Source organism: Triturus cristatus, chromosome 2_1 (genome assembly GCF_964204655.1).
Source record: "Triturus cristatus chromosome 2_1, aTriCri1.1, whole genome shotgun sequence".
NCBI lineage: Eukaryota > Metazoa > Chordata > Amphibia > Caudata > Salamandridae > Triturus > Triturus cristatus.
This window is the reverse complement of record NC_140581.1, coordinates 671,620,601-671,643,556: the sequence shown is the minus strand read 5'-3', so window position 1 is coordinate 671,643,556 and position 22,956 is coordinate 671,620,601. Positions and strand designations below refer to the sequence as shown.

Here is a 22,956-nt window from a genome sequence, read left to right as displayed (position 1 = left end):
AAGATTGATGCAGATCTTACCATGGCCCCCCAAGTTTCGGCTGTGGTGGGCTCCTGCACGGGTGTGTTGAGGCAATTACGCAAGCTGACCCCTATTCTTTCAGCCTCCACCCTACAAACCATCCTCTCTGCCATAGTCATCTCGAGGCTAGATTATGGCAACGCTTTGTATCTTGGTTTGCCGCAGAAGTTGCTGAGGAAGCTGCAGGTCGTGCAGAACGACGCAGCTAGACTGATTTTTTCTCTACCGAGAAACTCACATGCAACCCCACTCCTTTGGAAGCTGCACTGGCTGCCTGTGAAGTTCAGGGTTCAGTTCAAATGTCTCTGTGTGGCCCATAAGGCACTCTTTGGCAAAGCCCCAGAGTACATTAAGCAGCGCCTGAGGAGGTATGTCCCCGGCAGAACCTTGCGCTCAGGTCAGGCCTCCAATCTGACTCAACCCAGATTTAAACTAAAAACTAAAGGAGGCAGTGCCCTTTCGGTGATTCTTCCGAAACTCTGGAATGAGCTATCGGCCAGTCTGAAGGAAGATTCACAGATACTTTCCTTCAGGAAGAAACTCAAAACGTACCTATTTAAAAAGGAAACACTATTGGTGTAATCAGAGATGGCAGAGGGTTCCGGGATGACAGTATGTTATGTTCTTTCTGTTAAAGCGCTTAGAGACCGGCAGTGATAGGCGCTATACAAAAACTTTATAACATAACATAACTTCCGCCCAATCAAAACATGTACTCCTGGCAACCAACATGTAGGCGGAGCCAAAGCTCTGTCCTAGCAGTGCTTCTTAAAGCCCTTTTAGGTTGATTATGTAATGCCTGGTGACAGCTGCACTGTTAAACCCCAGCCTAGAAATCTTATTGAACAGTATATCTCCTGATACCTAATGAACTCACAATCAATTTTCTATTTTCTCTGTTTCATTCCCCACCCAATTTGTCATTTTCATTCACTCCTCCCACTGCTTTTTCCCACTCCCACTCCCCTACACCTTTAATCTTGATTGGTCTAGTATATGTTGTACATAATAAATACAGACACAAATGTTCCAATGGGATGTGCTGCCAAATGTGGGTTGACACTGCAATTCTGAACAAAGATTTTAGTAAGGGTCTATGGATGTGGCTCATTGTTTGGACAACTCCACCCTGTGGTGGCGGAATCCAAGTTGCTTGATTCTCCTCTAGATTTAGCATTTCCTGCAGAAATTAGAGGGGTTTCCATTATGGATCAAATCTAAATCTGGCACTTAACCTTTGTTGATGACACTGTGCTTCTTTGTCTGGTAGTAACCCAGAAATGAATTAACTTTACCCAAAACAATATTGTGCACAGGAAAAGTAAACTATTTGATCCTATACACCTGTCAATTAATTATTCAATCAATTGTTTATCCTTTTTCAGAGAAGAGCAGGCTACAGCTCTATGGGAACTGGGGAATTTGTGGATCTTCCCAAGGCATGGACAGAGCTCATTTTGTTGGCTCAGTGCAAAGGAAAAATCCAAGAAGGTACTGTTTGTCTTTTAATTTCCTTAATCTCTGCCCAATTCACAAAGATTGGTTTATAAGTGGGTGCTACATGGACCTAAGTTAGAGCTTGGCAGATGTCCCGTCCACCTTAGTACAAGTACATTATATCCAAATACAATTGTTGGAAGGCAGGTGTTGTGTCTGTCATGTTTGTGCCAATTCTAAATCAGTCCCTTACTCTTGCATACTTGTGGATTACTCTTGGAAACTAGTAAAAAGCTATGAGTAATCCACAGCAAAATCTTTGTGAATAGGACCCTCTGTATTAACAGTATATATGATCATTTCAGTAGTAATTTCATGTGATTATATTGTGGTGATATTAAAGCAGCTCAACAGTCCTCATGTAATATTTATGATTTCACCTAAGACAGCACGTGCATAGACATCATGTACATAAAAGTCCTTAACAGCTTGAGGAGTGACCACATAAACACCTCCATTGAGGCTAATTTTAAATGATGTACTCAGTCAGTCAGTCAAAAGTCTTTATTCGGTTTAAGTGCAAACCATAAAAGCATACTACAATATAATGGATAAAAGACGGATTTCATTTTAAATGATCTATAGCACCTATAAACATATAAAAACAGCTAAATATACAATTTAAAAAGGAAGAACAATACCAATTAAAAAACATTTAAAAGAGGACACAATTCATTTCCTCAAAAATCTAATAACAACAGATACAAAATTCGCAATGTTAAAAGTTTCCCAAACATCGGTTAACATTTGAAGGTGGAGAAGAGCAGGTCTCACCTGCACAAAACCTTTGTTTTTGAAAATAGGGAGTAAGAAGCGTTTCCTCATATCAATAAAGTGCTCACAAAAGAAGAGAAAGTGTGTGATATCCTGTTGCGAAAAATTATCACAGGAACAAGGGCCGAGATCCTCTACCCTTTTCCAACCTTTCTTATCTCCAAACAATAGGTGTAATTGATTTAGTCTAAATCTAGTCAATAAAAAACGGTGATTTGCATTTGTGACATATCCTAGGTATGGTTCCATGGATGGTGTTGTTTTACATAGCTGGTGAGCCCTGACAGTAACCTTTGTCAGCTCATTTCCTTCCCGATCCATAGTAGCTATGTACATAAAGGTTTCCTTACACCATTTTATGTCTCCCTTTACTAGGGCTTCTGGTGAATGGTATAATTCAGGTCGACCCAACTTTTTTGCCAGTTTCTGAATATATTTCAGCCAGGGTATAGTTGACCCATGATCTAGTAACATATAATCTCTCATGATCGTACGATTGAACTGTAGGTCCGGGTTTAACCAAATGCTGATCCATTTCAATAATGGGGCCAAGGCAATAGAGTCTTCTACAAAACCAATTCCAAGCTCCTGACGGGTATTATAATTAGCAGTTGAGATCGGAACTGAAAGGAGGTTTTTTTAAAACCTATCCTCAACAATCTGTATACTTTTAAAATTTTTAATACCCCATACCTCGGCTCCATACATTGCTAGAGAGAAGCATTTGGCTCTATATACTTGAATAAGAGCCTTCATTGGCCTGGCGCCTAACTTCCTAGCAAAACCTAAAACTGCCACAGTCGCTCTAGATAAGACAATCTTTTTGGCTGTTATTTGGGTTACCCAGGAACCTTGATCATCAAAAAGAACGCCCAAGTAGGGAAATGATGATACCCTGGATAATGGATGGCCCCCACATTTAAAGGTTTTAATCTTTGAGGATTTTGGTCCAATGGCCATTACATGCGATTTTGAGAAATTGACAGTAAGATCCAACGCCTTCATAAAACCCGCAAATGAATCTAACAATAGCTGAAGGCCCACCCCCGTTCTTGCAAGTAAGGCGGCATCATCCGCATATAAAAGTGCGGGAATTAGACATTTCCCTGCACGCGGAATATCATTACATGAGGTGATTAAAGCATTATCTAATTTGTTTATATATAGGGTAAAGAGCAGGGGTGCCAAGATGCACCCCTGTCTAACTCCATTAGATATGGGTATGTCTTCTGTACAGTTGCCCAATTGGTCATACCGAACCGTGGCCGATAAATCCCTATGTAAATCAGCTAAGAAGTAGACGATGTTTTTGTCTACTCCATAGGATAGGAGCAAGGACCACAATTTTGACCTATTTACACGGTCAAAGGCCGATGACAGGTCCATAAAAGCTACCAATAGGACTCCCTTCTTGGCCACCGTATATTTGCCTATTAATAATTGCAGATTTATACATTGATCTATGGTGCCCATCCCTTTTCTGAATCCGTACTGAGCCATAGAGAGTGTTCCTGATTCCTCTAACCAGCCAGTCAGTTGGGCAAGGACCACCCTACCCAGTACTTTCACTGAGGAATCTATTAGGGATATTGGGCGATAGCAACTCGGGTCACCTCTGTCGCCTTTTTTATATATAGGTATTATAACCGATTTCGCCCAAGTGGGAGGAAGACCCAGTTGACAGGCATTAACAAAGACATTGTATAAAATTTTGGACCAAGTTTTTATGTCTGATTTAAAAAGGTCTGCCGGGACTCCATCGGGTCCCGGTGCCTTATTGCTTGTCATTTGCATGATGGCATGTGTAACCTCTAGTTCTGTAAAAGACAGAGTATAATTCTCCAAGTTTAGTGTAGGGGCCACCCTTGTCCCATCTCCATCATACACCTGTTTAAAATGACTAAACCATTTTTTTTCTTGAATACCGCGCAGTCAAGCTCATTATTATTTTTGCCATGAAAAAAAGGCTTATTGACCACGGACCAAAATTTGGCACTATTTTTAATTACATCTATAAATAAAAGTTCATTCCATGCTTCCTCCCGAATTTCATTTTTACGCTTACTCTGAGCCTTTTTATAAGCTTTCCTAAGTACAGCGATTTCTGTTTTGTCAGATGGCACAGCTTTCAATGCTCTCATTAACTTCCGTTGGGCTATTGAGCAATTATGATCAAACCATTTCTCCCCGTTCATGGGTTGCCCTTCCATACTTTTTTAAGGTCACTATTGACCTGTAAGCAAATTTTACCATAGGCTACCAGGACCTCATCACCAGTAATCCCATCTTTCAAGCAGGTAGACATTTCCTCCCCAACCTTTCCCAACAAATTTTCGTTAAAGTCCTTTGGTACCACTCGGCACCATTTCAGACGACGTGTTTGGTCAATGGGCCTTATATCCAAAGTTCCAGCAGCAAGAGTGTCAGATTCTCTTTTCCTTAAGTCGTCAGACAAGGTCAACTGGATAGAATTATGGTCACCATAAATAGACCAGTTGACCTTGTACTGACTCACACTATCTACTAGAATTGTACTAACAAAAATATAATCAATGGTAGAGCCCAGGCCACTTCCTTTGTATGTTGGGATATCATCTGTATGATTAGCGGGATAAACCAAAGCATTTCCAGCGAGGAGCTCCTCTAAATACATACCCTGCGGGGTATGTTCAAAATGAATATTTTCTTGGTTTGATGGACCTAAACTGTCCCACACAAAACAATTGCTTAAACAACGATGAACATTAAAATCTCCAAGCACTATAACCGAATAGGGATTCTTATTATTATCATTATACGTTTCCAAGAAATCATGAAGACTGACTAAATGTTCATTTGGCGTACTCTTAGCAAAAGAATTATAAAAATTAACAATAAGCCAGTTCCCGTTTGAGTTAGTTTGAATTTCTACAGCAAGGCAATAAGGCGAACCTGTCTCCACTTTACTATAAGTACCCTCAAGTTTCAATGAGATGAGGGTTAAGAGTCCGCCTTTTGCCCTCCCCCTGCAAGAGGCCACCGCAGCTGACCAGAAAGCAGAATACCCATCCAACAAAAAGGTACTTTCCGTGTCCCAGGTCTCTTGTAGCCCAATAATTTCACAGCCTAATAAGCAGTCCCTCCACAGGGGATCTTGCGCTTTACTATTAAGCCCGGCTATATTCCAGCTAAGGACCCTCGTACCTACAAACTGGGATGGCACACCAGCTGAGCTATCCATATTTTCATCATTAGTATTCATCTCTACAGTCATGACATTTGGGGTGCCCTCCACCCCCATACATAATTGACTTTCGTTTATCCCCTGGTCCTCCTCCATGGTCAGAGTGGGAGCTTCCATAATAGATATAGAAGGATCCCAATCAAAATCGAGTCAATCATTTGAGTCTAAATCACTCAAAGGTTGAAAACGATTAAATGTAGCGACACCATGGAATGACTGCCCTTCGGACATAAATACTCTGCCCCTCGAGGGATCATTAATAGGTTGCTTTGTTTGATGCCTATAAAAGTATCCCAGTGGGCGGAGATTGATACCCTGGTCAGTGTGAGGGAGCAAAGAAGCTCTTAATAGGGCATTATTAACCAGGAATGGATTTCTGAAATTTATTATGACACAATCCCCCTTAGTGTTCTTACGTGAGTGCCCTATCCATGAGACTCTCCTGGTAGTTAATATCTGATGTGATAATTGTACAGGGAACCCACACTGTTTATTTAGCCACGAAACAGATTTATTCTTAAGAGATTTGTGGGATTCTGATTTATTTATCAGGTCACCATCCGGCAAAGGTGGGACATTTGTCAATACTGCCACAAAAGGGGCACACTCAGGGGTTAAATCTGGTTGTGCACCCGCCATACGTGTAATCCTGGTTTCCCTCTTGCTCTTTGGGCAAATGTCTAAAGGTGTGGTATTATTAACTTGTGACATAGGTACAACATCTGGGGATTCAGCAGGATTTAATGCTTCCTTTGTGAACTTATGTGGCTCAATAGTTCCGCAGGTACCCCCAGCTGCAATACTAGCTTTTACAGATGAACTACTGCGAGGACCCAGAAGGTTTCGTAGACTTTCAATTTCTGCCGATAGTTCACCAATTTTAGTTACTAGGGGTTCGACTATCTTAAGAATTTTAGCCTCCATAATGCCAACCAGACAGTCTAATTGATCGGGATCTATTTTTGTTTTGGGGTTATTAGGTGGAACTTCCCTCAAAGTATCCCCAGTTATAGGCACAGGGCCTGTTTTTTTGTGACTGCTTCGACCACCTCCCCGTTTAGATTGTATATGTTTACGGGGTCTCAGGACTCTCTGCATTGCCGGAACCAAAGACTCCTCTGATGGAGCCTCATTAATGTCTTTTGGGACGTCTATATGGGCTTCGATCAGCTCTAAATCAGAAGAAAGAGGGGTTAGATCTACCAGAGTTACCGGGTCATGATTTTCAATGCTACAACTCACACCATGAAATGGCGGAGATGATGTAGTGGGCGCGCTGATCAATAAAGGGGAAATGGTGGTGGGAGGTGAACCCTGGCCTAATGATGTGCGTCTTTCACTATTTATTTTAGTGACCACTTTTACTAAATAATTATCTAGTGTAGTAGCAGTGGAAGATTTCTTTCCTAACGTGGATTTCGACATGTTCATGGATACCTCGGGATTTTTTAAAATTGAATTAAACAATAGCAGGATGTGATAACACCTACACAAAATAAGAGTTAGCCAAAATAGTTCAGTTAAAAAACATCAAGCAGTTTCTTATCCTGCACAATAACGCCTCCGTTCGTGGGACAATACAGTTCACCAAGTCCAGCTAATCTCGGATGAATACCTGACACCTTAATGACGTGGCCCGTCCCGGCCTCACTCGGTCCTCTGAGGGCCACAGAGGGCCCGCCCTTTGCCCGGGCTTAGCCCGGCGCCACCCGCGCGCGTCCCGCGACGCGGAGGGAGCCTCTCGTTTATGTAGCGCCTCCGGGCGCGCTGGTGACAGGAAGGAAAGCAGAAGGCGGAAGCCAAGAGCAGAGGATGACGGGAGCTGTAGTCTCCCCCGACTGCGGCCAACAAAGGTGAGTGGCGGCGAGGGAGACACACAGCGTGGGCGTCCCGTGAACAGTCCGCTGCGTTATGCCAGGTGAGTCCGCTTCAAGAGGAAATGCCCCCCGCTCCACCGAGGGAGCCTCTCGTTTATGTAGCGCCTCCGGGCGCGCTGGTGACAGGAAGGAAAGCGGAAGGCGGAAGCCAAGAGCAGAGGATGACGGGAGCTGTAGTCTCTCCCGACTGCGGCCAACGAAGGTGAGTGGCGGCGAGGGAGACACACAGCGTGGGCGTCCCGTGAACAGTCCGCTGCGTTATGCCAGGTGAGTCCGCTTCAAGAGGAAAATATACTCTTTAGCCTCCTATTAAATATTGTAAAGGTGTGCTAACTTTACTCTAATTCTATTCGCTTCAGTGTTTGCTGGTATGCTGCAGGAAAAATCACGGTTCAGAATGTATTTGTAAGTCTGAACATTACCATTTAATTGCTTTGCTGCGTAACAGCACTGATTGCTGGAAAAATAAAGAGAACATAATACTCTCCTAGATTACTTCAGTGAGTCCTCGACACTGTCTCCCTTCCTAGACGTGTTTGTGCGAAATGTACCTAAGAGGCCACCTCAGTCAGGTCATTATGGATACTAGCTCCAGGCCTGAACTTTTCACTTAGAAATTATAAATCTCAGGTGTGTTACTATAATTACTACAATGGAAGCAAAACAAGACTTCTTCACTCAGAATGCATTAAGCCATAACATAAAGTCCAGGGTGGGAAATAGTGTCTGAAATGAACTGGAGGGATGTAGTGACTCTACATGTAGAAAGCAGCCTTCAGGCATCCCCATCATGCATTCACTTAACGCTACATCATCATCCATGAGTCTGGCTGCAAGACCTCTGATGTTTGCCAGAGGCAGGGTTTTTATTAATGATCTCCGATGGTGGTGTCTGTGTTTCGTCCAGAAAAGCTTTCCAACCCTCCTGCTAACATTACTGTTTGTGCAAATTCTTAGCACTTTTATGGTCAGCTATGTTCTTTTTCTGTGCTTTATTACCCCTTTGTGTTGCCTCCTTGCCTTCCCATAGACACACGCCTACAAATCCCTCTACAACACCAGACCACAATACCTCAACGAAAGGGTCTCCTTCCACGTACCCAAGAGAGACCTCCGCTCCGCCGACCTCACCCTCGCCAAACCCCACGTACCCGCAGAGCCAGAGCAGGTGGAAGAGCCTTCTCCTACATCATGAAAAAGACCCGGGAATGAACTCCCGATCAACATCAGACGCTCCCCCACTCAGCACACCTTCAGGAAAAGCCTCAAGACCTGGCTCTTCGGCTGACTCAAAGCTGCATGCCCCCTCACCCTCAAGCGCCTTGCAACCCTCACGGGTGAGTAGCGCTCTTCACAAATCCCTGATTGATTGAGTTCTTGCAATCTCATGAAATAAAGTAAAATAGCAAGAGCAAAGGGAGTCGCTTCTTAAGATGTGGGTCAAGTAAGGATGTGGACAGTGCAAAAACAGGAAGAGTGAAAAGAATAGAAACTGGCATGTTGTGCTAATAAAGAAGTGGAGTGCAGTAAAAGAGGATCACAAGGAGGTCAAAGAAATCTGAACAATGGATTGAGCAAGAGGATGGAATGTGGGTGACTTTGCAGAAGTGGTAACTGAAATAGGAGAAGCCACTGGGTGTTTATAGAGGAGAAGATGGAAACCGAAGAGTAACGTCATCGTACCACTTTGGTACTACCTGGGAGATGAGGGATCAATGCTGGCGGAGGAAGAGTATAGACACTGTTGTAAGAGCTGTATAATGAAGAAGTTGCACCCACGGGACATTACCGACTTAACTGGGTTGGCACATGCTGAGTGTTATTGCATAACTATTGAATAAAGTATTCAAGCAATCAAAACAGAGGTAAATCATATATGGAAAACATAAAGCCAGTAGTGGAGCAGCTGATGGACGGAATGCTGAACAATGTCAAACATTCATCCCCAGTACAGAGATCTGGGCCTAAAGTCATAATTTTTTTTCTCCCCAAACCATTCCATTTTGGACCCTGCCATATACAAATCAGCCGCAGCCCCACTTCCCATGGGAACAGTCCAGCCCAAACTACCAGGCCAGGTCCTCAGTAGACCGGAAACAAGCATCCTAGGACCGGTTTTGGGGTATCACCCCATATCAACCAGGATAACTTGACTCCAGTGGCATGGTAAGCAGTGGACCCACATCTGGGCATACCTTTCCCACTTAGGGTGACAATTGCAAAAAGAACAATAGATGGACAGAATGCTGAACAATGTCAAACGTTCCTCCCCATTACAGAGATTTGTGCCTAAATCCATCATTTTTTTGCTCACCACACCAGACCCAGCCATATGCAGTTCAGTCTTGACCCTGCTCCAGATGGGATCAATCCAGCTCGAACTGCCAGACCAGGTCCTCCCTAGACTGGAGACAAGCATCCTAGTACCGGTTTTGGGATATAACACATCATCAGCCAGAATAGCTGGAGTCCAATGGAATGGTGAGTGTTAGAAATGGGGGTCTCTAGTTGGCAATGGTTTGCTCCTTTGTCCAAATTGGGACCCTTCCTTCTAGTCAGGATAAGGGGGCTAGCCTTCTAAAATAACCCCTGCTCACCCCCTTGGTGGCTTGGCACGAGCAGTTGTTAAAGTTCTCCATGTAAGTTAGCATTTGCCGTGCCATTCTCTATTTGGGCGCCATTTCGGGCTGTTCGAAACTGATTTAGTTCAATTCCGAGAAATGTTCCTCTTAGAGTTTTGTTTCTGCCACGTTAGGCTTGTTTCAGTAATGAGCACATTGTTTATGTCAGCACATAGCTTTGTCACTAGATAGAGGCCCTCTCCCCCTTATCTGGTGGCGGGCTCCAGATGGAACCACCTTGGACCATGATACTTTGTGTAAGATAGGAGTGCTGAAACCATTTTTTTCTGTATTTCAGTGTTGTACTGCACCTGCTTGGAAAATTCCACTTGGGCGTGTTTTTGCCCGGTTACGAAATGTACACAATGATTCTATATTCTGAGTTCAGGCATACTAAACTCCATCCCTCTATCCTGTCCCAATGGGAATATATACCCATAAGATGTTATAAAGTATTCCCTATTCTATCCTATGGGACAGATAGCCTTTTAATAGTGAACAACAAATTCCACTGTATTTCACAATCAGGACATGTTACACACACCAGTACATGTCCTACCTTTTCTATACACTGTACCCTGCCCATAGGGGTACCTTGGGCCTGCCTTGGGGGTGGTTTACATGTAATAAAAGGGAAGGCGAGGGCTTGGCAAGAAGGTCCACTTGCCAAGTCGACATAGCAGTAAAAACTGCATGCAGACACTGCAGTGGCAGGTCTGAGAAACATTTATAGGGCTACTTCTGTGGGGGGCACAATCAGTGCTGCCCTCCCACTAGTGGCATTTGATTTAGAAGCCCTGGCACTCCCAGTACACTTTACTAGGGACTTACCAGTAAATCAAATATGCCAATCATGGAAACACCGATCCATAGTACAATTTACAATATGAGCACTTACACTTTAACACTGGACAGCAGTGAGAAAGAGCGCAAAGACACTAAACCAGCAAAAACAGAGTACAAATCAGGAGGTCAGAAAGCAAAAATACAGGGGAAACACCCCAAAAGATGCCAGATCTAACCGTGAGTATGAGACCCACATCTGGCTTGTCCCCTCACATCAACGTGACTTTTTATCTGGCCTCAATGGCTTTACTTGCCAGTAATTGGAAGGAAGGGGCTTGGTGAATGTATGGGAGGAAAGAGGATATTTAGTTCTGGCAGCAGGAAGCATTGAATGTTGACCCCCCTCGCCAGACCAAAAAAAGTCAGGGTGGAGTCCGGGACAAGGTTTGGCTGCTGCTGTAAAATCAGGTCTGATATTTATGAACCTGTTGAAAACCCATCTAGGGAACACTGGGTCACTTCTGATTAGGGGAAGGCGGCAGAGTTGGCGGTGTTTTGGCCACTCCGCATTACGCTTGTAACACGGAGTTACAGCCAAACTCCAGAAAGCGCCATGTAATGGAGATTTTTCTCCCGCATCCCATAGATTAAATGTTAGGCACTCAGGAAGATTTTCCAAACCCGGGCGGTCGCAGGCAAAATCTACCCGAGCAGCAGCATCGACTAGAGCAGCAGGCATGGCATTTGGTGCAGCTCATGCAGTTCATGCTGAATTTTCAGCTCGGAATGAGCTCCTGGCACTGAAACTCACTGCCATGTGCTGATTTCGACTTGTTTGCAGAACTCCATTGAATCGTGTTGAGTTTCCCTCCGTGGAAATTTGCGGAGTGAAACTCCTTGAGTTTCGCCCACCCCTAGTCATGATCAGGTGGAGCAGAATTCTATATGGTAATTCCTCTTTGCGAGACTTGTAATCAGGACCTGATTATTTAAGATTTGGCTTGCATTAGAGTTTTGAAGTGTTCTCTATGATTTATAATCCTTAGGTCTACTGCTCGCGCAGTTTCAACTTGTGGCAACGGCTTCCACCATGTGGTTGGGCAAGAAACTGCTTTCATACTACTACTTCTGAAGAAACCAAGCTCATACATTCATGAGTAGCTCACATAATGCCTCATCTGCCGCATTATCCAAAACCTTTTGATTTTAATAAATTATGTATAATATAGTTACATAAAAGGGTTTTCAGCCCCCTCTCTTCATCCATTGGTCTGCCATTTACATTTTGCTTCCGCCCACTGCAGCACACAGCATGGGGCAATGGGTGAGCCGACTTATATCACTGGTTAACTTTACTTTGAGCGACTGCATTTTCTGTAACAAGGAGCACATCCTCACACAAGCTAGTTCCCTTCAGTGCCAGTGGCTTTGTTTTAACTGTATAATTACTTTTGTGTTCCCTTTGTGTAGAGCTTGATGTGATAGCAGAATGCTTCTGATGGGGACACAGGGCACATTCTATCTTTATCAGATCCCAATTTCTGCCAATGCTGTTGTAAATTCCTTTTGGAGTGTTTTGCTTTTCTAACTACTGCTATTTCACATCATACCTGATGTGTCCATTTGAAACTGTTCTCTATTGTTATCCTCTTTTACCTTTCTCTCTTTTCTTTCCTTCTCTCCTTGCTTCTTTCTGTCTTTCCTTCCTGCCTTCTTTCTTGGCTTTTCTTTCATTGTTTATTGCTTCCTTTTTACCTTCTTTCTTTTCTTTGTTTTTGCCTTCTTTCTTTCTCACCTTCATTTGTGCCTTCTTTCTTTCTTACCTTTTTTCTTGCCTTCATTCTTTCTCTCTTTCATTCTCTTTTTTTCTTGCTTTCTTGCTTTCTTTCTTTTTCTTCTTAATTTCTTCTTTCCTGTATTCTTTCTTTCCTGCCTTCCTTCCTTTTTTACTTTCTCTCTCTCTCTCTCTCTCTTTCTTTCTCATTTTCTTTCTCTCTCAAAGGCAAGACGCTTGCAGCCAATGCCAGACTGATTGACTTTTTTAGGTCTATGCTAGCCAAGACCTTTTGATTTTACTGAAATTATGTGTATAACATACTTGCCTATAGGTGTTTTCAGCCAGACTTCATCCATTAGTCTGTGAATGGTGTCATTGACATTTTTCCTCCACCCACTCCAGGATTTATTAAGGTGGAATGCATCAGCCCACTTCAGCCATTGGCTGCCTTCACTGTGAGTTATGACATGTCACCCATTTACAAGGAACACATCCACACACAAAGTAGTCCCCTTCAGTGCCAGAGAGTTCTATTGTAATGTGTGGCTTTTTGAGACCCCCCCCCACAAAACTTTTTTGCCTGTAGCAATTTATTTTTATTTTGTAGATTGATGAGGGCCCAGCATAGTCCCAAACAATAACGTTTTGCAAAAACCATAACAAAACAAATCAAGAATTGCCAGAAGGCTGTCTGCAAATGCCAGACCTTGGCCAGCACTTGTTTACTATCTGGGACTAAAATCTGCCATGGAATCACAGCAGAGCTATTGTCTGCCATTTGCTTCTGCCACATGCCTTTTAAGGCTTACTTCCCTCTGTGTTGTGAATATGGCAAGGACGTTAAGGACTTGTTAAAAGGATAACAACACACCTAACCGTGCTGTCGTTTCTTGGATGTTAGGAGTTTTTAGTATTAGTTTTAGCAATGAAACAGGCAGTCTCGCAGTGGGAATTTGTTGGAAGGGACACACATCTGTATTAGCAAACAAATACACTCTCGCTGCAGGGGTTGCACAATTAGTTTCACTTATACCAAACTTTACATTTTGCATGTTGATGCTGATACACGAGGAGCATGAACAAATCACAAGTGTTTTTATTCATCATTTTACTCATATCTTCAGATTTAGCACTTCAGAAACCGGTCTATTTAATAAATCGAGTACAACGGTTCTAATTGCTTGTGTATTACATACACAAATAGCCATTCTGTAATTACATTGCATGGAGTACGACTAACAAAGCGAAACTCACAAGTATCTACTCAGTTCAATAGTTGTCTCTGTATCTTTCATTCCCATATTCTAGAGGCATTGGACATCCTTCTTGCATCTTTGGACCACGCACCACTGGAGCCGGATCAATGTCCGGTTTTGTTTTTCCTTGCGGAATCAGTTTTATATAGGATTTGTTGTGATGCGGTTCAAAAACCATATCTATACTCAAGCGAAGTAAAACTTTCAAAGGTAAGTGTGAAATAATGTACTTTTCTGTTTTACCAAATGTTAGGTCTTACTGCTGCATTTCTTTATCCTGCATCCCTATGCCTACTTAATGGTTTTACCTCACCTAATATGGCCACCGTGTTGAAACGTAAAGATGTTAGGAAACAGATTACCAGGCTGTGATAGTATTAACAGAGACGATTTTCCTCTCACCAGGTCACAAGAGCTGGCAACAATATGGCTGATAAAAGCGTAAATACATCAAACGGTGATGAGCTGTACACAATTCTAATCACAATTCTTCCATTATTTGTACAAAATCATAAAGAGTGCGTGCTTACTGGGCTTGTGCCTCACCGCGGTGGGACAGTGATAATTAACCATACTGTGTAGGGCGTCATTTCACCACAAACCCAGTCGCACAGCAAAATTGTAGAATTACTGTAATTTCCAAAGTACTTTATTCCTTTTACTCCATTTTTTTCAATTTTACTCCAGCTTTTTTTCAAAAATTATTTTTCATGGTTTGATCCACATGTAAGGTAACATACTCTTTCCCAGCTTCAAATGCTCAAGATGTGCCCATCCAGACCTCTATCAAGAACACTATAGAAACGCATGATTACTCCATAGCAGTGTTCTTTATTAAAAACCCAATGCAATTTCGAGCTTCACATGCTCTTCTTCAGGGGTAACTGCAAATATAAAAAAATCACCATTACTCAATTGTCCTGATTTTAACATATATAATAATCCATGTTGTCCATATTGCGTCAATCACATGCTAAAATAAACCTTTTATTTCACCAATAGTCATTGAATTAATGTCTTTTACTCAACCAAAAAATGACTTCCCTGAGTGCCAAAATTAATTGAATACCTTCTCAACCACGTGATAATTTAACCACCCCATCTCCCCACCTATTTTCACAATGTCAACTTTCAACTTAAAAACTCCCAAGTATCACCCCTCTTCCTTTCAACGTTTCGAGATTCCCCTCACTTTAATACTCCATGTCCCTAAACACAAACTTACTCACTTTACTCACTCTGCATGTACCCTTTCTCTCCACACAGCACGCTTTCAACTTGAAACACACAAATCTTACCCTCTTTCTTACCCTTTCAAAATTCCCCCGCACTCATAATCCATTCACCTGAAACGCCATCGTACTCACACTCTTCACACTACAATCACCCTTACTCCTCTCTACCTCCCCGACTTAGCCTACTCCTAATCACACACTCGCCAAACCTTGTTTGTTCCCATTCTTAAAACTCCCCCTGTTCTCATGCACTAACCTCTTAACAACACTCACCCTCTTTACATCTTACAGTCACCTCGACCACAAGTCTTCACATACCTGCCAAAACTGCTTAACACTTCCATCCCGACATACATTTCCGTAACAGTGTTTCCTCCCCCACATGACCATGGGTGGTTAAATTATCACGTGGTTGAGAAGGTATTCAATTAAAGACATGCTTGTCGCTCACAATTGCTAACATTGGGAAAGCAGAAACAGGAAGAATTAAAAAAAAATATTAGGGATTTATTTTCCTCAGTGATTTGTTGCTTACAAGAAGCAAGGCAGGCAGCAGTAACCGTGCCTCTTTTACTGCCAGCCGTCCTTCTAGTAAGGAACGACTATAAGTACAAAGTGCATGTTTATGCACCGCTTGCAGATTTTAAAAACACATGAATAAAAGGCATTGTCATTTACAATGCCAATAGCTCAAACTCTTGCAAATGTGAGACCTATTGCATTGCACAAGCCTGTTTTTTGCTGCCTCTGAGGTGGGATTCACCTCATGCAGTTATGACTGGGACCACGACAAGGACAACAGATGTGAGGTAATATAAAAAATATACACTACCCATCTCCCTTTCTTTTCGTCTGTGCATGAACGTGTACACATACTGCCCACTTTTTCTGGGACACTAGCATAGTTTGAACAAAAATCACCATGGCAGAAAGGCATTTCTAAAAGAAGGTTGACTTGGATGGGTTTCTGACCTGTCTTTTTGCAGACAACGCATTATACTTTTAAACATGTTATTTTTAACCAAGTACGTTGCTTTCCCTTTGAGACCATCTCAAAACAGTTTTTTCCAGTGAAGTTGTTTATTGCGAGGGAGGGCTCTATGAAACACACAAAACATGCGATTGCGAGGTATGTAAAAAGTTGAAAATGAGACAAGTCGTAGTTTTCACTGGACGTTTAGTTACCTCTAGTGGACAATGTAAGAAGGTGCATGAATTATAATTTTCTGTTCAGAGACTTGAAGAAACAGAACTATTAAGTCCCATTTTCAGGAACCCTTTCACCTAACATAACAAAATTATAGAGGAGACTCACAAGAGTGAACAAGTTGAGCTATGCATGGTTTAACTTTCCAAACCCTAAAGAAGGGAAAAGGACTTGCATATAAAGTGACGAGACTTTAATATACAATTTACTTTTTCCCTAATTCGTATTTATTTACTTCCCTATTTTTGCTTTCAACTATACCAGATGTCACTGTATCCTCTATTCATCACTTTGCTCCTAACCTTTGTGTATGGGTTTGCTGGTACACATATACATATGTGCATAGAAAAAAAAATGATTTCCTGTGTGCCTATATACTGATTATAGTAATAGTCCTTTAAAATATTCAAAATAACATACCAGTAAAATGAATGATTTCAAGAATATTCAATAAAGACCAAAAAAGTAAAATAATCTGTCTAATCAAATGGAAATTTAATAAATGTGTTTCGAACTACTTTCCATGACAATACACATAGCTATTCGTTCTGCTGATCGGATGAGTAAAAATCGTAAGCACAGCAGACAGAAATTCATAAATAGCCATGAAATGCTTGAATAGTTTTATAGGTGTTTTAAAGCAGTTAACTTGTAGAATGGGCAAACTCCGCCTTGTTCCATTAATGCTGCCTCAGAGGTTGTGTTGCTTCGTTCTGCTGATGATTTACAGCTGTGAAAGTCACATTCTTTCCAGATGAGTTTAACTGGGTGAAATTCGATATTAGCAGATAGGGCAAAGATAGGGCAAAGGACTCTCCAGGTGTCTCAGTCATCAGGTGTGGTCTTCAAGGCATCAGAAGCTTCAGAGAGAGCTGGGATTAGTGGGCGAGTGTAAATAACTCTGCTGTCTCCTCAGAACCGTTGTGGAGGAAGGCTGAAGAAGGAAGGGGCTGAGAGAGGATGGAGCATAGAGGGTAGGCGGAGACGTTCAAATTCAACCATGGCTTACTCTAAAAACCTCGCAGATGCAAAATAAGTATGAGTTGAGCCGGTGTTTATCGGCTCCCTGTGCCGCTTGCAATGGAAATGTGTCTCAGAATCGTTGTTGGAACTTCGGCAGTGCTCCACGGAGTATCTAAATGAACCTGATTTACAGAGCAAGAATGCTCTGCAAATGAAAAGGGAAGCTTCGCTAAACAAAAGCAGGAAACCAAGAAGAATAAAGTCCACAAAGAACACATAAACATGACAAAGCGTAATGATACAGTAGTTAGTCCCTGCTGTGTGGGAGGAATGAAAGAGAAAAGGAGGGTCAAAGACAGGACAGACCACTAGCTAGCAAGGATTTATAAAGCACACAGAAGCAAACAAATCAAAAGCAGGGGGATGGCTTTAAGCCCACAAGATAAGTATACTAAAGTATACAATCAGTCGTATGCTTATGCTCAACCTGAAAAGGTGATGGATGGAGTGCTTGAATTAATCTCAGCTACTGGTAATTACCCGTGCTGCATCCCAGTCCATCGTTCTTTTGCACACAATGCCACCTCATTTTTGACCCAGCCATCTGCAAATCAGTGTACTTTAGTGTGTTGCCTTCAAATATACAGAACAAGCGCCTATGAAATATTTACAAGGGGACTTTGAATCTTGAACACAAAAGAATACGGGCCATGTCACACAGTAATCTTTCTACCTGCACACAGGGGCGATGGTGTTTTTTCTGTACCTGGCATGGTGGTCAAGGGTACAGAGAAAACATCAGTCTTGGGTATAGAAAATGAGTGACGGTCACCTCACGCAATAGAGTGGTGTCACTGGCCTTTTAGATAACTTCGAGTCAAAGGTTTATGCTGGAAGAGCCAACTGAGTACCCACTGGTGTAAACCAAGTGCTCCCTCGACTCTAACTAGAGTTGGGAACAGTACGTTTGGGGGCAGGACCATAGCTGATATATACAGTAGTGCACCCTCTCTAGCAAACTCTTAATGACTCCCTTGCTTTTTTGTTTTCTTTCCCAAAAAAACCCTTAGTCTATATACTATCCATTTTACCCCTTTCCCTCCCCTTTCTAACCATTCAAAAGGAACATACTCCTTACTTTCATTTGACAAGTTTTGGATGCATTTCTGTGGCGGGGAGCTACCGTTTGCGGTTATACGTGGAAACATTCAAGACTTAACACCCTCGCCCGGGTGCCATCGTTTCAGACCATGCATTTACAGGAAATCAACTTTTCTGTGTTCATACGTGATAATTAGCAGAGTAAGATTTCAAGATGTGAAAGTTACACTCTCAAATTCTTCTTTTTGTGTATGCAAATAGAATGTAGGCATACAAAAATGTTTCTCAGAGATTCTTAGTGTATTTAATCCAGTCTACACATGCATCACATATATGTCACAGTTTGCAGCAGTATTTTCATTATATTCTCTCTGCCTCTTCACTGTTAGTCAGTGTGTATAAACCCGAGAAGAGCTCTGTTGTGTTGTCATCCTAGCTCTACTGTTTGTGAAACACCTACTTTCTGGTTTTGCATTTTAATTTTCACTACTGTGCAAATAGTAAGCATATTTGTAGAGCACACGCTCACCCCAAGGACATTTCTTGGTGATACTGACAGATGATGGGTCTTTATTATTACCCTACTCAGTGGTACTTAAACATATATCAGCACTTTTCTGTTCCTCGTGTACAGTGGTAACACTGTTGTATTTTACTCCTTAAAGTTGTTGGGAGTGGGTGGGGTGAGTTTGAGAATTTCCATCAGCACTTGCATTTTGGGGCTCTAGGGCCACTCAGGGTTAAAGGGCAGTGTCCAGCCAGTGATATTATATGTTAAAAAGAAGTACTTCAATATATCAGCTCTGAACACAACAGGAAGATATGGGCATTGGAATGCAAGGCTATTACTACTATGCTGTTATCCAAAACTTAATGGAAAATGCACTATAGGGGAAACTCCAGAAAGCTGCTGCTCATGGCCTACAGCTGAGCAGCTTCATGCAAGGTCAGTGACACAAGGATGCTCTGATTCTCACTTGCTCAAAAATCTACTAAATCTAGCAACAGTCACTTAGTCCCTCAGGGAACTTGGGCCAGAGTCACACATAAAGCTCAGATCTTCTCAACCCTAGGGTGCACACAGGAACATTTGAGACCATGGGATGAAGTCTTGATTGTCTTAGCACACCAGGGCACACAGGACCCACTTCTGGGTTGCTTTTGTTGATGTTCTTCTGTTCTGTCGCTGGTAACTACACTGATCACTCCGAGGCCAGGGAGGAGGCTGAAGTAATCATTGAGGCCCGATGGTGGGCAACTGGTGGCACACTAGGACAGAGGAGCTTGTCTAAGCCTTGGGCAGTGCCACTGTCACACTAGATGTGTTGTTGCTGAAAATGATTAACTCACTCCTCTTGCTCTGAGCCGCTCCACTGCAGGCAGCTATGGCTGGGCCTCTCCTCAAGGCAGACTACAGAGGTGTATCCAGCACTCTGTTTTTCAGAAGGCCGGGCAGAAACCTGTTCCAAGCAGATTGACAGCCACTCAAGCAGACTGTTGAGGGCTTCTTCATGTGCTGTCCCCTCACCTCTGGGAAGCGGGCTGTCATGGACACCTGACATAGATCTTAGGATACCCTGCGGATGGTCAGTGGGATGTTCTGGAACCCTGGTAGCTTCAGTCTTTCGTTTGCACCTTTCTCAGCCACGGTTTGTGTATTCTGCATGTGATGTCCTGGAACTGGATTAAGGTAGTTCCTTCACTTTCTGTATCCCTCTTCTTCCAGAACAGACACACTCTTTTCCCCTAGGTAAAATGGGTATGGGGTGATGCTTGGGGTCTTTACTTGGAGACACTCACAGCATGAGTCCAACAAAGAGAGAAACCTTCACACGTGACACCCATCAGCCTTTTGGGAGGAGCAACTCTGTGGGAACCAATAGGTCTGGCCTCGTGAAAGGGTGAACCCTACACTTCAGAGGAGACTGCTGTCTCAAGGATCCCCACACCCTTCATCTAATGTAATCGCATTGCTCCTGGCAGGAACAAAGGACATGATGGAAAAAGTCACTTCTGCATACTTCTGCACTTTTAAAGGGAGCCCTGTGTCCAACTGACCCAGGCTTCAAAGTCATACAGAAGCTTCTGGAATTAACTAGTCTGCTAGTCCGGCAGGGACCTTCCAACCATCATCTTGTACAACATTATGCTTTGCGACTGACTTACAGCTTATTGGTCCACAGCACTTTAGGAAAGTTCGGAATGCTCCAGGAAGGGCATGGGTGTCCGAATACCTATGCAATAAAAAAGCACCAGAACGTGTAATTTATCACCATGAGTCAAGGAGCCACTCTGGCTCGAAAGAGACTGATGTGAGAGGATGTGTCCCTTGATGATAGGAACCTAATGTATATGAGCCCCCTCCCTGAGGGCTATTGTAATCTTACCTAGTTAGATTAATTTCTGTCTGTAGGCTGAATGATGATGACCTTTGCTAATAAATGACCATTGCATTGGATGATAAGAATATTAATAAATGGCTCGTGGAGGTAGCCGATGCAGTGGCTCTGATCAGGACCTCTCGGAAGGGCGTACAGGTCTGTTATGCACACTGGTTTTCACAAGAGCTTGCCCTCGAGAGGGCAGCTTGCAAAAAAGCTGAAACGAACTTGCCAATGACATTACAAGGAGGCCGATAAGGTGCTTTATAAACAGGCCCTTAATTCGACCCAATTTTGTTTTTAAGTGGACACACAGCGCTTTCTACTCCCAATGCATCAAGGATGCCGATAATAATGGGAAAGAGATTTTTTAAATGGCAACAAGATTCATGGATCCAAAGGCAACGCCTTCGCTTTACGAGATCAATCATGACATCTGCATGAGACTAAGTGACTTCTTTGATGACAAGATCACTGAAATTCAGACAAACCTATTGAATCTCAACAGTTCAGAACCAGTGCAAGTGTCTGGAGATATAGCAGGGCCTACAGCCAAAAGGAAATTGATTCATTCCCAACCACCCACAATAGAGGAACTGAAGGCCCAATTCTCAAGTTGCAAATTTGGATCCCCCTATGCACCATTTCCCCCACATATCTTGAAACTAATAGTCAACTTTATTGCTCCTTCTTACCATGAGCTATTCTCAGCTTCTCTCCAAACTGGGGTAGTACTAGACTCATGGAAAAGGGCAAATACAATTACCCTGCTAAGAAGGCTGGTCACACTATTGCTGGCTGTCACTAAGATTCTTGAAAAGAGAGTGAACCTTCAGCTGACAGCGTTTCTATTGGAAGGCAACCTCTTGCACCCTTCTCAATCTGGGTTCAAGACATTAGACAGCACTGAGGCAGCAGTGAATCCATTACAACAAGCCTGGATTTAGGACTCAATGCAGCCTTGGTGCTATTAGACTTGACAGCAGAATTTGACACTGTGGACCATGAAATCCTGTTACCCAGGTTGGAGTCCTTGCGCGTAGATGGATTGGCTCTGAGTTGGCCATGCTTCTTTTTGGATAACAGGGAACAGGTAGTATGGATGAAGCCCTTTTCCTCCAGGGTAAAACCTTTCAAATGGGGTGTTCCTCAGGGCTCCTCCCTGAGTCCCGCTCTTTAGGTCGAGTCTAGCAGCGCCCATGCGCTGCTCTGCGAGGCTTGGTGTAGCTCCTCTATCTACATTAGCCACGTCCCTCACTTCCCATTGGTTTCTTTGTGTGCTTTGTAAAAATCCCTTTGTTTTTGTGGCTGATTTTCACGATTGTCCCACCTTTCGGTGGATGGTTCCTGTCCCTGGCGACTGGCCCTAGTTCATGCACAATTGCTTTTCTCTCTATTTGCTTACATCTCGTCGCACTTCTTTTTCAGTTTTTCTTGGGAAGGCTCTCCTTTCAGTGGGGTTTAGCCTTTTCTTAGCACACCATACTGATCATCCATCCTCCGCCGTTTCCTGCGCTGGCTGCTGCGTGCTTCTGCCCTGCTTCTGAGTGTGCCGCGAGCTTCCTCGGAGATCGAGCCCCCACCCCCTCTTGCTGCTGCAGCCTCGTAGTACCCATCTCAGTCTTAATTACAGAATCAATTCCAGAATTAGGCTTGCAATACTAATGCAACGCCCCCACCCAGACTTACTGCTGCCATGTATAATGGTAATTCCTCCTGCGGGAAAACCCAGGTCTTCCGAGTGTCACCCTTAGGGTAGTATCAGAACTGGGGAATATTCTACAGAAATCGGTGTTTCCGTGCCCAATTGCCATGGTAAGTCCCTATTTTCAACCATTATGTGACACAGAATCTTCACCAACTTTTAGCTGGTGAAATGCGTGTTGAGGGGGCTTACTGGGAACCAGCCTTTGTCTTCTATGAAAAAGTTGTCTGGTGTTAATATACCACAAAGGACTCTGATGATATGAAAATGTAAAATGATAACCTTCCAATGGGCATCTACGTGTTCCACAAATTCTGTGCTTTTTCAGATGTCTTTATACTTTTACAAGGAATATGTTCTCTAAACACTTGTTTTCTCCAGGCTTTGATTAGAAACTGGCTCCACCTCTGTGTTTTGAGGCATGGTGGGCTGCTAAATCCAACAACATAGTACCCTATTAGCTAATTGGAAATTAATATCAATAACATTCCGGAGGAATATTTTTTATAAAAGTCTATCATGCGCTATCGTT

At 42.9% G+C, this 22,956-nt stretch overlaps 1 protein-coding gene across 1 annotated transcript in view; it reads left to right on the top strand.

Annotated features, from left to right (window-relative positions):
* Nucleotides 1-22,956, top strand: part of TMEM232 (transmembrane protein 232) — a 684,788-nt gene that overhangs the window by 142,784 nt on the left and 519,048 nt on the right. The window contains exons 4-5 of the mRNA XM_085640765.1: nucleotides 1,407-1,512; nucleotides 13,885-14,042. Of these exons, the coding sequence (XP_085496891.1) occupies nucleotides 1,407-1,512; nucleotides 13,885-14,042 (264 nt within the window). The remainder of the gene's footprint in view (nucleotides 1-1,406; nucleotides 1,513-13,884; nucleotides 14,043-22,956) is intronic.